General features: G+C 28.3%; 1 protein-coding gene across 1 annotated transcript in view; it reads right to left on the bottom strand.

Moving 5' to 3' along the window:
* Positions 1–21,498, bottom strand: part of LOC129989168 (protogenin-like) — a 97,389-nt gene extending 75,891 nt beyond the window's left edge. The window contains exon 1 of the mRNA XM_056097533.1: positions 21,373–21,498. Coding sequence (XP_055953508.1) covers positions 21,373–21,439 — 67 coding nt within the window. The 5' untranslated portion in view covers positions 21,440–21,498. The remainder of the gene's footprint in view (positions 1–21,372) is intronic.
* Positions 21,499–24,038: the final 2,540 nt, after the last annotated feature.

The following is a 24,038-nucleotide window of genomic DNA, read 5'->3' as shown; positions in this document are numbered from 1 at the left end:
ACATCACATATATTCCAACGAATGATATATTAAAATTTTTTTTTAATATTTCAATGGATGAGCTTTTATGTTCTTTTTTTCGTAATTTATTAAAATTAGTTTTGTAACTGTAATTGTAATCAAGCCAAATTTTTCATTTACGAAATAATCAAGAAAATGACCGTACTTTTAGCTCCGAAAAATAATGGAACAAAATGGCAAGAAAAAGAACTTCAGAGCAACCTAACATAGATTATCACTTTTTTCGCAGCATTCGTATAATAAAATAAATTTATGTGAAGTACCTTAAAGAACCTTTTTTGCCATATGTTTGGCGCAGTATGGCCAAATCTGGCTCTAGTGCCATAAACTTCAAAATCAAATTCAAAACCTTAAAGAATTGAATTCTTTCTTCAAAACAAACACTCCGGTTTTTCAATTTACAAAATCGTACTACTTTTCTTTCGATTGTACTACCTTAATGATGCTGACGGGGTTGCGATTCTTACAATAACAAAAACATGTCTAGTTACGGTTAAGATCAAAGAAAAAAAAACTGCATGTTATCGGAACGCTTGTTAATATGCATCTGCCATTCGTCTCATTTGGGGGAAAGTTAAGCGGACATCACGGCGAAGTATTAATCGCCAAGATAAATACACTCGCCAAGCACTTCAATCGCTCTTCAAAGACTGCGAAAACGACACAATTTGCATACTATGGAAGGTCAGTAGAAGAATACGATAAGGACACTATTACTCGCGCATTACATCTGATTTATTGGCAGTTCCAATCCGATATGATTATCTCGCAAAAAATAAAAACCAATGGAAAAGATTCTGGCAAGAAGCTAAACGGTCCATCAAAAGGGATCAAGCGAGATTCAAATCAGAAAATCCCAATTTTTCATCGAAAATATTACAGCAAGGCTGCTGTTGCATTAAAACTTGGTAAATATAAAAGAAAAGAATAAGAAAAGTATAAGAAAAATATGATAAAGTCAATAAAAGTTAGAAGTTAAATTTTAGTGAGCTAAATTGTTTATTAAAACTTAGAAACGTTTAAGATTGCGATATTATTTTATATAAAAAAATAAAAATAATGAGCCAAGCGTAAAAAGTAAAATATGTAAATTGGATATACTATATTGAAGATGTTACCCACCCATTTCATTTAAGAAAATTTCAAAAATGTCAGCAAAAAAAAAAAAAAAAAACGAGAAATTTTCTGATCAATTGAGATAACACACACACACACATACACACACACACACTTCCAAATATTCAAAAGAGAATAAACAAAATTAAGCAAACTGAAAAATTCAGACTGATATTTTTTAGGAAGGAAGAGCGTTACTGGCCAAAAAGTTTAAATCTAAGACAGAAATCAATTTAAAATAAATATTAATTAGGTTAACATTTAAAACAAAAAACTTAATTCTCTAAACCCATAAACACAATTAAGAAGTAAAAGTTAATTATTTTACATTTTGACAGTGATTATTTGGATATTTTATTTGAATCCTTATATATACGTTACTTAATGCTAATTTTGTTTATCTGATTATTTTTAATTATTAATTATAAAAAATACTGGACACAATTTTAAATTTAAAACCTTATTTTAATCCATAACCTTTATTAAAATTAAACTCAGCCTGCAAATGATTTTAATTTTTAAAAAATGGGGTTTTCTCTTTAAAATTAATTTTAAAGACAATTTCTTTATTTGTCTTAACGAGACTCTTTATTTGTCTTTAAAAATATGTCTTTCTAAAATGACATGTATTGAATCTAACTTAAGAAATACCATATTCAGCATCACAATGATTGAAACTGTAATCAAATAAATGCAAAAAGGATTTTCATGCTTATTTTTTTAAACAATTTCGCCCATTTTTATAGAAATTTTACAGTTTTTTGATTTCTATAAAACAAATGAAGTGAAATATGTAAAAAAATATATATATATATTATTTATAAAAGAAAACGTATTGGTTAGAGCCTTTTTTACACTAAGCAAATAATCCATTCCATACGGCACATGTTTTTTTTTCGGAGATATTGCATTGCAATGATATTTTTTACTCATAAGGTGCGCAATCTATCTCGAAAAGATTAAATTTGGCGCAAATATATTTTGGAAGGTGGGAATGTGCCCCTTGGAACTACTTTGCAAAAAATTTAATTAAAAATTTGACAAATCGAAAATTAAGCAGAAATTTGGAATTTTTTTATCTACAATTTCCAAAAATATTATCATTTCTTTGTACGAAGTTAAAATTAAAAAAAAAATTAATGATTTACTGTCTTCAATTTGATCCCTTTAATTTTAATAAAAGTTCGAAAATATTTTAATTCACAATACCTTTTTATTACTTATATTAAATTCAAACCACAGTCATTATTTGCACAAAAGAATTATTTACATATTCTTTGTTTTCCATTGTAGAAAGCTATGCCTTAAGTTCTCTAAGATATTAATTATACAAGGAAATATATTCAGTAAGCTCAGTAATTACAATGCTGATCTAAAATTCTTTTTGCTTAAATTCAGCTAATATGCTGCTCAGCGTAAAATACACCGTACCATTTTTACGTTGAAAGGAAATGCATTATTTTGCACAAGGAATAAGAAAGTGAAATTTTGCCGATAACTTAATGACACGCACAGTTACTTAACTCCATCGGGCCATTTATTTAGACAGTGAACAAAACAGTAGCAAAATTACTAAAAAAATGCGGATTAGAGGCTTGTCATATTTTGAAATCTAATAAAATAATTTTAAAGAAACAATAAACACTAAATTTTACATAAAAGATAAACTACGACTGAAAGAAGAAAAAAATGTATTCAGAGGGAACAAGCCGATCATCAAAGACGGCTAGTACAAAATACAAGACAGTCTATTAATGATAATTCACGATCATAAAAAAATATTATAAAAATTACACAGAAATGTAGTTATTTCGCTTTTAAAAATTTGCTTTAATGTTTTAATCATCTTGAATAATTTTGCAAAAATCTCAATAAATGAAACAACAAGACTAAATTTTAAAATTATATTTTCTAAATGAATCCCGTTTCTCTCCGCTAATCACGTTTAATGAAAAACGAGAAGTATATTTCTATTTCATAAAAAAGAAACAAATTTTTACATCTCTTTACAGGGCAGGCAGTGGTCTGGAGGTAAGTTACTGGGTTTGGGACTTTAGGTTCCAGGTTTGCAACCCGATTCTACCCAAGAACCGATATGTAAGGTGCCTAGGGCACGTTGAAATAATGGGAATGAAATATCCCTCTATTAAAGTGGAGTGGTGGCCTGGAGATGCGGGTACCGATTCAAATGCCATTCAAGTCATCTCACTATAGTTTAACATGTTAACTGGGGCGGGATGTCATGGTGGGCCCATATAAATTACACTGTAAGGAATTCAGCCCGACAAAAATTACCGAGTCCTTAGCAAAATAACCTCTGTGTTGTTTCAGAACGGGATGTAGATCCAGATAAATTAAAGTCGTTTCTCCTTAAACAAGAGATGGGCCAATAAAAAGATAGGGCAATCATATATATGTATCCCCGATATTTCTAATATAAATCTCCGCTGCTTTCCTAAATGAATTCCAAAACTAGGATAAAAATCTTATAAAATAAATAGAATCGAGACTTGAATCTGATCAAGTTCATTGGATTAATATGCATTCATCACGCCTTAAATAAAAAGTTAAAAGTATGGCCAGGAATATGCAATACATATGTTTACTAATACTGAAGTAGGGGGTGTTATTGGTGGTCTACAAGGTAGACCATTGAACCTAGAGCTACCAAATTTGGTACAGATATAATATGAAAGGTGGCAATGTGCAGTTAGGAATTATCTTCTCAAAATTTCAATTAAAACTTAGGAGAAAAATTTGACGTTTTCCCCACATTTTTTTACACCATCTCAAAATGCCTTCTCAAATAATAATAATAATACCGACGTTAATTTAATAATCATGCAAGTTATTCTTGAATTGCAGCAATTTTTTTAACCTTACTATGTATAATAGATTGCACACTGTTGCTCTGAAATCCAAACCACTTTCATTCTTTATTTTCAATATTTAATTGCATGATTTTCTTCTATTATAGGAAATTATGGAAGAAGACTCCTGCTAGTGAGATTCCTATAGGAAGATTATCTATTGCAATGGTTTTCATAACAAAACTTCAGAAAATTATTTCAGTACCGATCATATACCAGAAACCCCCCTTCGTTCAAAAGTTATTATATATATATATATATATATATATATATATATATATATATATATATATATATATATATATATATATATATATATATATGCATGCGTGAACGCTTTGTCCATGTTATCTTGTGAACAGGATAATTAGAGTAATTTTGTTTGGATTTTAACTGGCTTGGGATGTGTTGTTAGAAATGTAAAAATCTCGAACGAGTTCGTAAATGGCCCATCTAGCTCAAAGGAGTGGAAATTTTCATTTCGCTATAACTTTCTTGATTTTGAAGATGGAAAAATAAATCCAATTAGACAAAATAGCGCCTCATTAAGACAAGCAACTTTTACATTTAATGTTTTCGATAATTGCAATATCTTAGAAGTTAGAAGCTGAAAAGTAATTTTCAAGCCCTCATTTTGACTGTTTCTAACATCAATAATTTATATTGCCAGATATTAACTTAGATTAAAGGAATGTACCTTTGCCTTCCATCTTGTCGTGAGGAATTTTTTTATATTTATGTATATTACAGTTACAGTTTAAAAAGTTGGTTAATGAAAGTTAAAAAATTAATATTATCTGGAAAATTACGTTTTCGTGTTTTAAAATTAATACTTACTCCGAGGAATTATACATATTAATAATGAATAATTTATTTTTAATAATTACATTAAAAATTTAATTGAAAGTAAATGCAACCAAAATTCCTGGCGAAACAACTGGTCGCCAAAGGCGACTAGTAATTAGTAATTATGAGTTCACATTGATTAGCGCCGAATGTAAGATAATTATTGGTTGAATTTTCTTTCATACTTTATCTCTCATTTCTTGATAATTCAATTTCAATTAATATCATGAACTTGGCGAGTTGGATATCATATTTTGATGTGTTTTATTTCCAAATCAATTTTTATATTTTTAAATAACAGTAAACATCGTATAAAATGGAAAACAATAATACTAAGACAGCTAATTTAACTTATTAATTAAACGACGAATATAAAAATCAAATGTATAAATGGTTTTTAAATCTCATGCTAGAGAATCATGTTAACTCTCAACGCAATAAAATTACTAAACCAGTCTTTATTTGTTTATGGCATTAATTACCAATCCGAGAACTCACACAGCAGCCACTAACTGTAAACAACACGCGTTGACTGAACGCAGGACACAAGACGGATACCGCAGAAAGAAGCTAACAAACCAAAAAGAAAATGATAATGAGATATCATACTATCTCTCCTTTTTTTTTATATTTTTTTCCCCAAAAGCTTTTAAAACAAACGAAAACACGTTTAGCTGAGATATGACCTTGAGAAGTAAGTGCTTTTTGCCTCTTCAATATCGACAAAAACTTTTTCTCCTATGACCGCTTCAAAAACACTGAATGACAAGCCAGCAGCGGAGGAGAAAGAAATGAAATAAATAAATAAGAAGAAAAAAAAATCGAGTGTATTCTCGTAGTGTTTCTTCAGATTATTTAACTCAGCTAAATTTCTTTGGAAGCAAACGTTTAAGTGATAACCAGAAATTAGTGACAATTGAGCCATAAATTTGATGGAGCTTAAAAAATAATAAAAAAAAAGCATCTAAAACGTGTATGGAAGCTTGAACTTGATACAATGTAGCAAAAATGCGTTTATTGAATGGGATTTTTTTTTTTCATCTGTTATTTCTCCCCTGGCCACTAACAGGAAGAATGCGGATGTACGAGTTGAAACGGTGTGGTAAAGAAATCGATTTGTTTTAATCCTTTTTTTTTTTTTCCCTTGCTTTTTAGCGCTTCTGGGTCCTACAAAAGAACACGCACTCCGTAATTTGCGGAATGGAGTGCCTGTTTTTCCTGTTCGTGATGATAAAATTTAAACCTCTTTTCTATCCTTCTCACTTAAAACTAGACTGTCGTGGCAAAAAAAAAAAAAGTTCCATGTATCCATAAATAATATTATATATATATATATATATCTATATATATAAGAAAGTTGGCGCCAGTTTCACACTGACAAAATTTATTGACATTATAAACAGGATGATATTTGTTTTTAGACGTACAAAGTAACCCCCCCCCACTGGTAATTGATTTTAAAACTTAAAGGGGATAGAAAAGAATTAATCTTTAAAAGGGTGATTAAATATGATGATGAATCACTTAGATGTTTTAATTACAAAAAAAAATCGACCGAAAAATAAAACTGACCTATAACTGAAACAAATCTCCCCCCCCCCCCTTTTTTTTTTTCTTTTCTGTTCTTTGAATAATAGAAAGAATTATTAAATAGAAGATTTAAGTGAATATTCAGTAAAGTTATTAAAACAATAGGATTGTTTCAGTTCTATAACACTATGTACAATTAATCATACAGTATTTTATATAAACAATTTGAAATCAATAAAAGGGCTCGCATTTCATAAAAAGTGCGATTTAATTTTTTTTATTCCGTATCAATTATATCTATATTGTGATTTGAATATAGCCCATACTAGACAGAAAATCTGGAATAAATCACTAGTTTTTGATGAGAATATTAGAAAAAAATAACCAAATATAATTTTCGTCAAAATTTTCTTTTAATGAATTTTACTGAAAATTCCACGATTAATTACTTTAATAATAATATATTTAACACGATCTTATAAAACTCCAGATAAGAAATAATTAATATATTCAAACGGAAAACAAAATAAAAATACGATAAAAGATATTTGATTAAAGAGTTTAAACTATGTAGGCGATTAACCAATATTACCAAAATCATGCCTTTTATTTTCTCCCTCTTTAATTCTAAATTTCCTTAGTTGGGACACTATTGTTCTGACCTTGTTTAAATAATCTGACCAATATATAACTTCAGCTTCGGTCTCCTCATACATTTGATATACAAATCGCACACATCAAAGGACAAATCATAAAGATATTACACTTCAAATCATGATGTCAAAATATCCTAAATATTATCCGGGCATTTATTAAAAAATTCAGAAAAAAGCTCTTTGTTAATGAGACAAATTTAGTGTACAGATTAAGCTTTTCAAAATATGGCCTAAAAATAAATATTTTTCATATTAATTATGTCGATTCCAATAAGGAATATCTTTAAGTAATATGAATTTTATGTAGGAATATTTTTTTTTTTAAATATTCGTGCCAAAGAATTCCATAATTACACAGTTTGATATCAAAAGATGTAAATTACATGTACCGGTTTTATAAAAAGTACATCAAAATTTTACATTTCAAAGCAATTACAGAATACAATTGGCAAGAAGGAAATTCTTATATTTAAGTTGATACTGAAATTAAACTAAAAAGAAAAAAGTTCAAAATTTCAAAATTTATTACAAAGGACAAATAAAATTCCGAGTTAAATAAAACAACGATCATTAACAATACGCTAATGACTAGAACTAAAAAGAAAATAATAATATTTTTAAATATTCCGATAAAATTTTTTGAAATCGTTTGGAAGTTTCAGATCCGGGTTTTATAATGTAGCATATCCTGCAACATATTCCTGAAATCTGCTAAAGTAATCGATATTATGTTAATTAAATATATTTAATGAATCGATAGCTAAAACTAAAATTTCTACAATTTTCTGGCAACTGTGAATCTGACAAAATCACAGCTCGGAAAATTCAAATAAAAACGATTTATTCGAATTTTCTATTACAAAATTTTATATTAAACGGGAAATATAATACGCTACCCTTAAAGTTTCCTCCTTTTTCAAATATGATTTGATTTTAATTCATTTGTAGTAGAAAATTTTTATACTTAATCAAATTGTGATCAGTCCAGTAAATGTAATTAATATAATTATTAATTGAAAAATCTACAAGAGCCAATCAAGATACGAAAGTAAGGATCTGAAAGATCTATATTTTGAAACTATTAGAAGACAAATAATTTTCTGGGCTACTTAGATAGTAGCAAAGAACAACAAATTTTACAAAAAAAAAAAAAAAAAAATCATGAAAATAATATTTAAAAATATTTTTCACATATTTTTTTAACACCCATAGCTAAACAAATAACAGACGATAACTTTTTTTGTGTTAATAATTGAAACAGATATTAACCTATTTTCAACGATTCCTAAAAAATAAATCTGAATGATTAAATAACGAAATGCAACAAAACTAGTTTCGAAATTTAATACATACATATATTACTGCTTTTACTATTATTTAAACCGTTATTTTTAAAATGGTATATTACAGTATATGGCACTCAAAAATTTCAATTTCGCACTTTTTAACGAAATTTGAAATATTTTTCACAATAAAATTTTTTCAACCTATCAAAAAATGTAGGCATGTTTTGTTTCATATCTAATGAGTAAGGTCGTAAAACCCAAACAAAGCTCACTCTTTGTATATTCTATGAAGCACCGATCTTAAATTACATATTGCAACCCTCTCAACAAGATGACAATAACATTAAAACGTTTGATGGGGTAGTAAAAACAGCAAATGAGAAGACGTCCAATGCACACACAAAAAAAAGACTAACATCAAAAAAGAGCAGAGAAAGGAGAAAAAAGCAGCAGCTGAAAAATAAACCCTCTCACCATCGTTAAGTCTATATCAATAAAGAAGATCCTTGTTTAATGTGCCAAGATAACAATCGCCAATTATTATGCTTTTTGTAATAGTATTTGAGCAGCGATTGCTTTACAGAGATAAACTGACAATATTCCAAAGACGTGCAAAAAGAAATCAGCAAGATTTAATCAAAATCAAAATCGTCAAGTCAAAATCATTTTTTGCCTTATGTTACAGATATATTTTAATTTCGGAACCAGAAAACCGAAATCAAATGTGAATTAACAATAGAAGGGATATTTTGAACACATTATAAGGTGAAAAAAAAAATTTAAGCAGAGCAAAATATGTATCGTATTTTATCATGCTAGCCTCCATTCCCCCTCCCCCCCCAAAAAAACATTATTTTTTTTTGTATAAAATTTTAAAATATTCAATCAGCATAATAAGCTAGTATACAAACTTTAAAATTTTCTATCAACAATTTACGGTATCCGACTTGGTTGTAAAGATGCTTTTTCTCGTAACATTTGAATTTTTTTTTTTTTTTTTTTTTTTTTTTTAATGATCTGAAGTCCAAACTTCGTAGATTCTAAAATAGACTTTGTTTTTAATATATGTAAGATAGAACTATAGATACAGTAGTTTCAACAATACACAACAAATAAAAATGAAATCGGAAACGGTGGTATTTTTAACCGAAAATGAGTGATTTTTTTAAATTTTAGCTATAAAATTCTCTAAAATAATATTTGATACGTTTATATTAACTCTCAACCTACTCACCCCTAGTTGGCTATTTTTTGGCGTTTCTGATAATAAAGCTTGAAAATTACATTTGTTTCCAGCACATTTGAATGAACTAATTTAACAAATACAATATATAAAAGCATTTTCTGAAGATTAAATATTTCACTGTGATTGATTCACGGAATACATGATATCTCAAATTCAATTCAATAAAATTTCTTGAAATTTGGTATTAATGTATCCAAAATCTTTAAAAGTGTGATACACTGCGAATTTTAAGATAACTTCATTTAGACCTGTTTTACAGGCACTTTAAATTCAAAACATAGACAAATTTTGACAAAAAAAAATCATTAATGGCGACTTCAAATGCTCATAAAATTTTTATTAAAATAATTTTTATCTTGCGGTCTGTCACATTTTATGTAGTTTCAGTTATATAGGTGAAATAAAAATTAAATATTTCCATTATTTTTTAGCTTATTCTGTTTTTTCTAATATGGAAAATTTAGCTACATTTTTGTTAAATAAGCAGGGATTTCCCCCCCCCCCTTCTAATAGGGACATTTCAAATATGTTTTAGCTATCTGGTACAATAGAAAATGTTTTTTTTTTTTTTCCCCATTTCCAAAAACATTTTCCACCCAAGTTGGATCCTTAATAATAAAGGCGATGTCAACATTTCTCACAATTTTCATATAAATTATATAAATTAAATTTTATCAAATTTTGGATACTAATGGTATCAAGTCGAGCTGCATATTTTCGAAACGGAATTTATTAATATCTTACTATTAGTTAATTAATTCATATAATTATCTAATAGTATCAAGTCGAACTGCATATTTTCGAAACGGAATTTATTAATATCTTAGTATTAGTTAATTAATTCAGATAATTATCTAATTAAACAAGAGAAAACAAAACGCGAATAAGCTAAAAAAAAAAACTCAATAAAGAGTAAGATATTTTTTTAAATCAATTCAACACAATATAAATTAGACATGAATTGGTCAATTCGATGAAAGTTTGATATCGCCTTTGTTTCCATAGAAACTGAAGCAAACTTCTGCTTCGTGTTCTGTTAGATAGATGACTGAACAAGAGAGCTCCGATAAAACTATTGGTTGAATCAAAATGCGGATTCTTCCAGAGGGTGGGGGGAGGAGAAGGTAAGACTTATCATCTGTGAAAGATAACATTCATTTACATCGGAATATGCAAATCAGCAGGAAAATGAAAATATATCATTCTTGCGATTCGAGTACGCGTTCATTGTTCTTCTATTTTGAATTACGCAATGATAGGCTATAAAAAGCACATGGAAAATATAAATTATGTAGTGTAACGGATGAGACAAAATACAAAAAAAAAAAAAAAAAAAACTTTAATCAATATTTCAAAGAACTTTAATCATATAATCAAAGAAAAATATATAATGGCACAATAAGGAAATACATGAAATATAATCTACTGCAATTTAATTTTTATAATTCTTTTTATTAAATATTTCGCTGTTTTTTTTTTTCCATTATCTATTTTTGTACTTATTTATGTACACTCAAATCTTGCCTTGAGAGAACGTTTCGATAAAGAAAAAAAGATTTAAATCACAAGTTTCTGATAAAAATGGGTGCTGGTACTACTTTATTTAGATTTGCATTATTCGAGAAAAAAAAAGTGTGTATTGTAAATGCGCATGTTAAATGAATGAAATTTGGAAAAATGAAATCAAAATATTTGGAAAAGGTTAAAACTTAACTCAAAAAACAACGAATATGGAAAAAAAATCACTCAATGATCAGGGTCTTTTCCTACTTTTCAGCTGTAGATGAAAGCATGAAAATATTAAATTATTGATTGATTTAAATATTACATACAAAACTAAATAAATAAGAAATAAAATTCATATATTAAGAAAAAGCGCCGAGGCTGCAGTTTCGTAATCGCGGTTCGTAATGCAGTTTCCAAGTCATATGACTTTTAATCGATTATAGCAAGTTAAGTAGAAAAATTTATATTTAATTAATCATTAAGTGATTATCGCTCGCACTGAAATTAATCAGAATAATTATAGTTAGAAAAGAGTTTAACCAAGTTCAGTTTAAACCATTAATTTTTGAATTTCTCATAAACACTGCCAAATTAAACAAGGTGTTTAGGCGACTCATGCGCAAAAACTAGAAACTGCATCACAACCAATATCTGTACCTACACTAGCCTGGGTATGCGGTTTGGATTTCAAAGCCAAAAAGTGGTAAGAAATTCATATTTTAGTCGACAAGAGTGGATTTCGCTGCTGAGAAAATAAATTGTTTATTTTTGACAAAATATCTCAATTTACATTTTCAGAAAATGTGAAATTATTAACTTGCATGTAGACTATTGTTATCAAGCACATTTGTTAAAATTCACAATAACTGCAGTCGCAATTTCTTCAACTCTGCATTCCAGTTGGCATGCGGCTCCATCTTTTTCGTTTCGTTTAATAATACTAACATCAGGTTTGGAATAACATTAGGACTATTTTAATACTGACCCCGTAATTCTTAAATATGATCAGATGATGAGAACGATACCCGAGTTGGCATCCATTCTCCAAAAACCTTCGCCCCGAATTATTTAAGGCGTATTAGACTGGTTTACGCGACGGTTTTTAGGTATTCTTGTTTCGAACCTAGAATCCTTACTAACAACGCAATGAGACACTCCGCTTTAAGTTTCAATCAAAAAATGTTAGTCTCTCCAAAACGGAGAGTCTTCTACCGAAGGTTTGTTATAAGAGAACCTCAGTTCAAACCTTTTATCTGCCTAAAGTGACTCTTTTTCAATAAGTTTCCTTCTACTTAAGTAACTTCTGTGGGAAAAAAAAAATTTTTTTTAATGACAGTACAGTTTATAAATGAACGGAAGAGGATATAATAGAAAAAAAAAAGTAAACAAGAAAACTTTTAATTAATACACATTAATATCATTAAAATGAAAAATCGCGTATGCATGAAGGGGGAAGATGGATTGTCGGTATTTTTAACATTTCCAATTATATTTCAGAATATCTTGACAAAAATCTCAAAATGAATAAATATTATTCAAGGCAAGACAATTCTTGGATTGTTTAAGCAAAATGTGCGTCTCAGTTTAGGCATCTAATGTAGTTCAAAACCACAGCCGGACAGGATCGTGTTTATCGAATGTTCAAGGAACGCTAATTTACTCAAATAGTGGGCGTAGCATCGTCCTTAGTTAAAGTTCATTTATTCCGTCGTCAGAAAGCATGGCTCACGAAAACAAAAACAACGTCACGTCTTACCAGAAATATGAACTTACAAATCAAGAATATGTGGTCATACACTAAATAATTTTAAATAATAGAAAAGAAAAAAAACTAAGGATTTTTCAATAAAATGAATAGAGATCAAGATTTTTAACAAAATAACACAGGAGACGTGATTTAATATTTATTTTATCTAAAATAAAAAATTATAAAAAGCATTCCATAACAGTTTCAAAAACTCATTTTCAAATTTTCATTTAAAACAAAGGAATAAACATTTAGCCCAATAACAAAAACCAAAATAACTAAAAAAATAAAAGAATGGAATCCAAAAAAGTCAATTTTCAATTGATTCTAAATTCTATCAAACGATTACTTTACATACGATCAAAAAATATAGATATTGGTATGTATATCATATTTTAGGTAAAATTCAAGGAAAGAAGGGAAAAATAATTATGTTCGATAAAAGAAAAGCAACTATAGCAATTAACCATGTATAATTTTTTAATATTCAGAAGAAATAAAAAAATGCATACTTCTTCTTCACAAAAAACAAGAATAAAATTACTTTATAACTACAATGATTTTTTTAACTTACAAAAACGTTAATGTTAAATTCGCACTCTCTCATAATTCGGAATTTTTTTGGTTTTCATTTCCATTTAAATGAATAATGAATTACATACTTGAAGCAACTGAAATTTCATTTATAAACATATGATACATTTAATTACTAATTAATTATTGAAACCAAACAATTTTCTAAATAATGTTTTCAAAAAATGTTGCAAAAGATACATCATTTATGACGCCTTAATTTGAATAAATCAGTTTAAGTAGTAAACAATAGAATGCTAATGCACTATAGTAATTAATTATTAAAATAGTGTTGTTTAATAATATTAGTATTAATAGTGCTAAATGCGTTAAAATCTTTCTACAAATATTTCTACACGGAAAGTCACCACGAATTTCTTTTCCAAATTCATTTAACACTTGACATGCTCATCGAGTAAATAAATAAATGATGCAAAACATTTCAGAAAAGAATCAATAATATGAAAAATAGGCGAGTAAAAGAAAAATCGGTGAGTAAAAAGAAGCATAATGGCATTTGAATATTGCACAGGTAATAGAAAAACAGATTACACAATTACAAATTATTATGCAAATGTGATAGAATAAAGGTATATCAAAAAAAAAAAAAACACGTATGAACCTCTCTTGGAGGAAAAAAGTGTATACGCAGAAATCAAAAGAACGACCACCTTGCCTCATAGAACGACAAGCTCTATCAACAAATAAAAAAAAAAAAAAAGGGCAGAGGCCGATATCTTTTTTCCTGTAAATAGGAACACCTTGAAACGCCATTACATTTCTTGGACCGCTTTATTGCAACTGATTTACCATTTTCTGTTTGAGCAATCTTTATATCAAAAACCCCTAGTGATTCAGCAATAAAAATATTGTAGATCACATCGAAAGAAAAGATACACTCCCTTCCCCCTCTTTCCTTGGCACAGTGCCAAGTGCGTAAAAAAAGTTGTACTGCTACCTTTTTGCTCCCACGAATCGCAGAAAATTAAGTAGTATTGGCAAGAAAAGCGTCCTACTAAAGAAAGAGGACGTGAAATGAAATCGGATGATGAAAATATGTGGCACTTATAACCTCTATTAATATACTCGTATTGCTTTTTTTTCCTCTCTTTCGTTTTCGGACAGTAGAAAAATACTTATGACACAAACAAAAAAAATAACAGCACTCAATAGCTTGAGCGTGTAAATAATGTAGTGAAATGAAATGTAGCTCTGATCTCTCTAATATTTACAAACAATAGAGTGAAAAAAAATTCAAAATAATTACATAAAAAAATTAAGCGTCAAGTCAAAATTAGAGAAAAATAAATAACACTCATTTTTAATGTTGCGCATTATGTAATTTGCAATTCAATAGACTATTACAAAAAAAAAAAAAAGCTGTTTATAAGTTTTAAAATTTCAAAAAATGATTCTTCCACGAATGCGGTTTAAAAAAAAAATGACGGAGCATCCAAATGCTGCAATTACAATTCCGCAGCGTTTTGAAAGGGAAAAAATTAATTTCTTTTTAGTGTCATTTCTTTAAAAAAAAAAAAAAACATTTTAGAACATTCGATATGATAAAAAATTATGAGACATAAAAAAATTTAAAGCATAAAATCTCTTTCTTCATTCCCCCCCCCCTTCTCTCATGTTCTCTTTTCTCCTCCCTTAGAAAATAAATTTAACTAAGAAATAATCTTCAAAGCAATATGAAGCATTTAAGCATTTCGTTATTTCCACGTCTTACATAATAAAACATTTGCACACTAATTCCACAATATTATTCTAAGACAAATTAATCTAAGAAAGAACCGAAATTTCATATTTAAAGATATCAAATTTATATAATATAAAAATGACATTGAAATCGTGCATGTTTAAAAAGATTAAACAACTTAATTTTTAAGCAATAATGCTTTAAAAAATAATAAAAGGATAGAGGGAGGGGGTTCTTTCCACTTCTAAAGTTAAGAAACACAACAAAACAGTTCTTCAAAACTCATTTTAAAATTTTGTCAAAAAAATACATTAAAATATTTCTAAAATCTGATTAATAAGATAAACAAAGTAAACCACATAAAAAAAATGCAATAACAGAGATGAGATTCCAAGTAACAAAAATCTGCCCTTTTTTTCTCCCTTTATTCTGAAGTTCAAAGAGCCTATCAAGATACTCCGAAATAATGACCATGACATTTGGCAAGTTGCCAAAATAGCGGAACTAATCGCATTTTCTTCCTACGCTTTCGTGTTTTTCGGGCCAATAAGCTTTTAATTCGGAATAAAATTTAATAACTATTTATTTGCTTTAAAAAATTTTATTCAGCAAATCGAAAAATTATCTGAATAAAATTACTGACACATTTTTTTCCTATTTCACTTACAAAACATATTCATTCAAAGCACTTAGTTCCAGCAAAATTTGAATATTTTCACCAAATGTTAAAAAACAAAATTGTTTACATCATTTCAAATTCTTTTTTATATAGGATAATTAAAAAAAATAATCGTATACTTATCAGCCTTCTAAACACAATCATCTTTAAGAGGGAGGGGGAATATATTTTATGGAGAAACTTTTTTTTATTACCTGAACCTTTAATCTTAAAAAAAAATGTAAAAACGCAAATTTATCTCCAAATTTATCACCTTCAAAACTTTAATAAATGTTTATTTTACCCATTTAAAGAAAAAGTAAAAATAATGTATTGTTAAAACTACAAAGAACCTAATCCAGATTCTTTGTAAAAATTAAAACAAAATTAATTAATCTACCAACAAATGACAAATCATATTTTGTGTATGAGAAAATGATAAAAACTTTGTTTAAAGCAATTCAGTAATATTTCAATCACCTTATAAATGATTAATAAACACCAATTCGCTTTAAAAATATTTTTTATAAAGCGCTGTTTTGATAATCTATTAGTTCATTCAGACTTTTTAAAAACATATAGTTTTTTAAATAAAAATTCAAGCAATTTTTCAAATTAAGTCTACAAAATTTATGCTGTTTTAAGGTTGTATCAAATACTATAAAATAAAGTAGGCAAAATGGAAACAGTTTTCTGATCTCTCAAATCAGTAGAAAGGATGTTAGAAGGAATCTTTCTTTTAAAATGAAGTTCGTAATAAAATAAAGGAACAAGGAATCATTGAATACTTCCATTGTCATTTTATTTATATTACAGAGTTGATACTAAATAAGGCAGAAAGAGGAAATACAACTTTTTTTTACAGCTGAATAGAGATTTATTACATTAGGATTGCATACTGAATAATAAAGGACAATTTAAACTTTAAAAATATATGGATCCAAATTTTGTAATTAAGTTCATAAATTATTTAAATCTGATGCCATATGATTTATTTCTAATTGATAATTATATTTTAAAATTGTACATAAAAAGGAAATACTTTATTTATAGATAGTTATGTATCCTTCTTGTAATATAAAAATAATTTGTTGGCCATATTTTAGACCAAACAATCCAGAAAATATTCATATCCCATTTTTTTTTTCTAATATGTTATTTCTATAACATTAAACAAAAATTTAATTATAATTCAATCTTGGGATTTATATGTTGAGACAACAATAACATTGACATAATAAACACTGAGAGCTCATTTCATGATTAATGCATTATAGTCTTGATTTCATAAATTGCAAAAAGCAGCAACTTTCACAAACTGTGAATAGACAAAAAAGACAATCTTCACCAATACTCATGCTACATTTCCCATGAATCATTTCCATAGTTTTCTTCTAAACAGCATTTTTTTTAAAGTGGTAAAGTAATTGTAAGAGAAAGAGAGATCTAAAATTACTCATTACTACACATAATAAAAGAATGAAGATAATGATTTATCCTAATTTTTCATTGAAATAAAAACAAATTCAAAAGAAGCAATGAAATTAGATAAATATGAAAAAAATTATGACAGTAATATCCATGGAAATAAAATTAACTACAACATATGAAGGCCAGAAATAATGACTTAGAATGAGAAAACATCGATCTATTTTAAATTCCAGTTGCATTAAAGAAGACAATTACTCAATTTTACTTGTTCGATAAGAAAGATGAAAATGAATTTCATTACTAACTTAGTAGCTGTTCCAATTTCTTTTTTCTAATAAAACCTCTTATTTAACATATCTTAATAATCTTACTATGGACTGAAATGAAGTAAATTTCACTTTATACTCAATTTTCCCATAGCATTTAACAAGTCATTCATTTAAACTGAAAAAGCAAAAGCTAAAACAAAGCCTCAAGCCATGGTGCCTATCGTATTTCCCTAAATTTGGAGCCATGACGGCACTGTCAGTTGGATAGGTATTTCTATAGTACAAATGACTGTCAATGAATAATTGCAGTGAAAAGTGGCCTATGACAGCTGTAAGCAGAGTGAATAGGCCACCTGGCAGATAATTTGCAACTATCCCATACAGATGGTGTAGCATTTTAATTTCTAACAGCATGTGGCTTTATATGCAAGAATCATAACTTTTACAAAGCTTTAAATAATATTGAGAATGTTCTATTCTATATTTTTGCATGTTCTGAAGTTTTTCTTCATGGCTCTGTCATAAAGTGATGAAATTTTTGTGTATATCTTTTTATAATTAAAATTAGTACTCAATTTGATTTGCCACAGATCTACAACTTTAAAATAAAGTGCAATGACCTCAATTTATTTAGCTTGTTTGTTAACATGTTCGTATAAAATCACCCCTTTAATTGACATTATCCAAAATTGATACAGATCTTTCTTTAATTAATTTAACTGCTAATATTTTTTCTCTCATTCTTCACATTAAAAAAAAATCAGAATCAAATGCACATGGACAATTAGTGTGTTATTAGATGTGTCTAGTACTAGATTTGATAATGTTGTAATATTGGTATAATGTCAAATTTCATTTACCTCCATTATTTCAATTTAAGGAAAACAAGTTCATGCATATACAGTAAGATGAGGGAGATATTTCAATATTATATCAGAAATTTCAAAGAAATAGAATGATTTCAATGAAGATTAAAGGAAATAACTGTAATTGTGATGTAATTTTGCAGCAGAAATTATGTAATGATATAGGATAAAGAAGCAAAATAGATTTCCAACAACAGAAGGGCCATGGCAAGATGCACCTCAGGGATTAGATTTTTAACGTTGTAATAATGATCATAGCAAAGGTATTTGGAACCCTTTTTTTTTTATCCTTGCCATACTGCCATTGACTCCCTTGCCATTTTTTCTCCCTGGGCAAAGAAGGGAAAATGCACTTCTTTAAAGTAGACAAATAGGAACTACTATTCTGCCTCTAGAAGGCATCCCTAAAACTAATGCTTAAAGCATTTAAGTCCTCCCTTGTCCACTGCTGTTATTAAAACACAAGAGCTTGCATCTATCAATTATAGATTATTTAAATCAAATATGAATACTTCTGACAAGTTACATATATATATATATATATATATATATATATATATATATGTGTGTGAAGAATTCTGAAGAAAATAGTTCCTAATCAGATTTGTGCTGTTTGCAGATGCACAGAAAAATTTTATAATAATTTTCTGCTATCCTCTACAGCTGAGTAATTAAATTTTTTTACAGTCAATTTCTACAGTCAAATAATTTTTCAATCTGAAAAACAGCTGTTAGCAAAATAAAAATAGTTTCAGCCTTAAAAATTTACATTAAAATAAATGTATAACAAGGATATATTGCTCTAACATTTCATTGCATGTAATGACTTAATCATAATGTGTATATTCTAAAGAATATAACCTATACAAGCAGTAAAATACAGCATATGTAGCTATATAAAGTTTATAATTTAAAATATTTAGTTTGTAGTGTATGTCGTTTGAATTCATAAAGTAATATAGGCAAGAATCATTTTAAATGCATAAAGTATTAATCATTCTTTAGTATCTAACAATTTAAATCTATAACTAATTTTATAACTTCATATGCAATAAAATATAACTCGCAGAAAGAGAGGTTTCAGGAAATATTATTCGTGAAGTATTCAGAATTGTAGTAAATATATACAATTTATGAATTAAAAAAATAATATGCATATAATATTATTTCTATAAAATAAAAAAATATATCATCAGATTATTGCAGTTCATATTACTTGGACAAAAATTAATATACTGATATCCAAAATAGTAATATTACATAAAACGTTAGGTGACAAACTAAGTTATAATTTTTAAATATGAAAGTAAATAATGAATGAAATGGCTTTCAGAAGGAACAAGCACACTAATTTTGAATAACGCACAACATAACCTTGGATCGCATAAAAAAAGTTTGAGAAATCAAAAAATAGCATCCAAATTTTTAAAAAACATGCCAGGAAGAACAAAAGCATATGAATAAGAGAATTCATGTCAATATAATGATACATAAAATAAAATAAATAAGGTTCAGTTTGTAAGATACAAAATAAATTACTAGAAAGAATCATTCGATTAAATGGTTTTCACTAGCAACCATCAAAAATGAATCACGAATTCTTAGCATGAGTGAAATAGGAAAACAGAAAAAGGAGAACCACAAAATTTGGAGATACAGTTTAAATCATGAACATCAACTTAAAGAGGTGTGCTTGTATTCTTAAATTATCATGCAACACATGAAAGAACAACAAAAAAAAAAAACAGTTAATAAATAAAGATACACACACCAGAAGAAGATTAATTAAGATATTTTCAACATTCTCTATGGTGCATGTAAAACTCAGGATAAATGACAATTACGTAAGAAAATAAAAAAAATATATTTGACGTTTATAAAAGGAATTAAGAAATTAGAGAGTATTAATATTAATGTTTTTAAAAATTAGGAGCACTATGGTCAAATTTGTTATATAATATGAGTATTATGTTAATGTAAACAAGATTGTACATGAAGATTCACACATAAGTTTTCTTTAAAAAAACAACTCTATTATACAAATAATTAAACATTTTAAATCTAAATTCAAACGAGAAACGTATTTTAAAATTTTAATATTCAAACTGAAAAAAAAAATTGAACAAAAAAAACACTAACATCAAATGAAACTATCTGATTTTATTTCAGTGACATATAAATTGTTCCAAATAGTAATGATATGACAAGTATTCTGCCTTTTATATAAAGTCTTCTTAATGGTCTTCTTAATAGCATTACAGAAACTGTATAACTTTCTCCATACAAAATGGATCTATGACTTTGGGAAATGTTTACATCGCGCTTTTTTGTGGAGAATTCCTCTTGCGATTTGATATTATTGAAAAATAGCGGCAGGTTAGTTTATGCCGCAACTACTGTTTGACTGCAAATTTAAAAAATCAAACAAATTACAGAGTTGATGAAAACAGTGCGCTTGTGCATCAACTGCTGGGAACAAGAAAAAGAGGAAAACTCAGCTGCGGCTAAGATTACAAACACTAGCGGAACTCACTAACTGTTTACAAAACTATTTGTCATTGCGAATGAATATTCCCAAAGCAAGAGTGACATTTAGAGACCCATTTGACTTGAAACAAACATCGTTTAAATAGGGAAGAGACAGAAGAAATGAATGGTTAAAAACAAGATCGTATGCCAAAAACAAAGAGGAGAGAGAGGGGTACCCCTGGAACAATTTTACGTTCGCTTCATCATCCAAGATGCTTCAGGAAAAACCGACGTCACAAGCCCATGCGCAAACTATCTATTCTGGTCAAGATAACCATTACTGCACTACTAATCAGGTGCGTTAGCTATCACAAATAGTAGAGGGGTCGTATGTCAGGGTTCTTGGACATTCCTGCGGGGTGATGGGCCCCCGCAGTGAGTGAGGAGGGGGGAGGGGAAGGGGGTCAGCCATGATAGGTTGACCGACCAAAAACACTTCCGTTCGCGAAGATGCTCTCGCGCTAGCTCTACATATACATATAGCAAAGCAAGCGCGTAAAGCTAGAAATGGGACACTTACCTTCTCCGGAATCTATTAGTAACCCTATTATTACCAAACAATAAAGTGATGATATTCTGGGCGCCATAAATTCTCGTTCCTGAGAAACTCCATAGAAATAGTTTATCCACTTTCAGCATGCGGTGGTGTTACAGGAGTATGAATACATGACAGGGACCGCTTTACACACTCTACAGTAGTTTGTTGTTGCGCGGGCCATTCTCGCAATGGCGACTCCCGCCTCGAAAATAATTCTCAAATCAGATTTCAATTTTACCTTTGTTCACAGCTTTGCGATCACTCGAAATGAAGTTCATTTTGAATGACATAAAAAACTCATCTCCTTCCGACCAATAATTCCGGTAGGGAAATCTTAAAAAATAATGACGTTGTACGTTTGTAGTAAAGGGATGGCGGGCAACTGTTGGATCAGCGTGAATGGAGGATGTAAACGTAAGTGAGCGGCATTCCCGCCTAAATGCTACACAACAAAAGCGCGTGGGTTGATATTTAGTAACTATTTTCACTGTCAAGAATGCGAACAAATCTTCGCTCTGAGAACTTTAAGCTATAGTACGAGAGGTGTACTTGATCACTAGGAGGAGTTTCATATCGATTTGAGGCGTGTTTCTAAAGTGATTCCGCAGAATTTTTTAATGCGAAAAATATTTCATTTTTAAATTAATTATTGATGCGCTTTAATTTGAAAGTGCAAAAGAAAACTAAACACTAAATGAGTGGGCAATATTTTAACTAGCAATGAAAAAAATTATATTTTAAAAAAATGAGGAATTAAGTAATTAAATATAACGCGAGCAATAAGCAGCTTCCATTTATAATTTAAATGTCTATATTCGCACTTTTATGATTAGCCCTGAGAACTTTAAACTATAGTACGAGAGGTGTACTTGATCACTAGGAGGAGTTTCATATCGATTTTAGGCGTGTTTCTGAAGTGATTCCACAGAATTTTTTAATGCGAAAAATATTTCATTTTTAAATTAATTATTGATGCGCTTTAATTTGAAAGTGCAAAAGAAAACTAAACACTAAATGAGTGGGCAATATTTTAATTAGCAATGAAAGAAAGTTATGTTTTTAAAAAATGAGGAATTAAGTAATTAAATATAACGCGAGCAATAAGCAGCTTTCATTTATAATTTAAATATCTATATTCGCACTTTAATGATTTTTTAAGAAAGATTTACAAATGCATTTTCTATGATTTTTTTCACTGCTTAGTAAGATTATTTTCAAGCTGCCAAAACAATATTAACAAAAAGACAAAGTTATTATTTATAAAAAAAATTATAATGTTTTTTAACAAAGAAATTATTTTTTCATATAAAATTTTTCCAGGCATCTCTCCTGAACATTGTCAATCTATTCAGTTTCCAAGCAAAGATCCCAAGCAATTTGATTTTTAATGTGGTACTCCTTTGAACAGATCTTATAAATTATGATAATTTTTTTTATCATAAACTTACATTCCTGATTTTTTTTTAATCTATGATTAAAATAAACAACTTAAACATAACTTAGAAAGCATCTGATGAATCAACTATTTAAATTAAACTATCCTTTGTTCCTCCGCATTAATATCTGATATAAAGAGAAGAAATGTATTTCAATATCTCTTTTATTCAGTTGTAACTTTTAGTAATTATCATTCAAACAATTAATGTCAAAAATATATTTTTAACTAAAATAAGAAACTTTAATTGTAGTTTAAAATTTTTCTTCTACTAATCTTTTTTTTTTTTTTTTTTTTTTTTGTCGACTTACATTATTTAGTTCATTCCTTAAATAGTTAATCATAAGTTAAACTTAGAAATAAGTCGCACACATTTAACTTGAAATCTTATATTAATTCTTAGCTCTCCAAGGCGACATTGAGTTGTATGTATACTTTAGGATTAAAGAACAAATAATTCAATTTTTTCATTCAATAATTATTACTGAGATCACAGTTATAATTATAAATGCAGATCAAAATAACCATAATATGATCATGAATTTAAAAAAAAATTAAATTATATGTGTTTTAAGTATTAAATAAGCATGCAACCCAATACTGCCGTAGCGGCGCCATTGGACTAATGAAGGTTAATATTCTATTTAGAACTAATTACAGTAATTCCTAAATAATTTATCGTGATTTTTCTTTATAAGTGATACAGATATTTCGGAAACTTATTTACCCAATGAAATGAAATTTTAATTTCAGAAGAAGGAGAAAAAGCCCATTAGTTTCTCTTAGTTTTAAAAGTCGCAGCTCTTAACGCAAACTCTACTAAAAAAAGTCAAGTACCATGTTCTTATGTAACAGCTATCCTAAAGAACAGCAAAAGCGCGTTTCCGTAGCTACACAAGAACTTCATCTACATCAGTGTTTTCTAAAATGTCGTCGCAGTACCTAGGATGTTTTGACTTTTTCATAGCGCCATCGGGAGATATTATATAATTTTTATTCTTTTATTTCTAGTTCAGTTTCATTGGTCAATATTCTTACAGAATACTTATCACTCGCATTAAGAAATATGTTTTCAAAATGATAATATCGAGCATTTTGTATGAATTCAAGATCCATTTAATGTCATATCTGCATCCGCCTTTATGGCTACAAAATAAGATAATCTGATTAGGTTATTTTGGAACAATCCGTTAAAGCAAAATTTAATGTCGCG

This window comes from Argiope bruennichi, chromosome 10, assembly GCF_947563725.1.
Source record: "Argiope bruennichi chromosome 10, qqArgBrue1.1, whole genome shotgun sequence".
Lineage (NCBI taxonomy): Eukaryota > Metazoa > Arthropoda > Arachnida > Araneae > Araneidae > Argiope > Argiope bruennichi.
The sequence above is the reverse complement of the archived record's forward strand: the minus strand, read 5'-3'. Positions and strand labels throughout refer to the sequence as shown.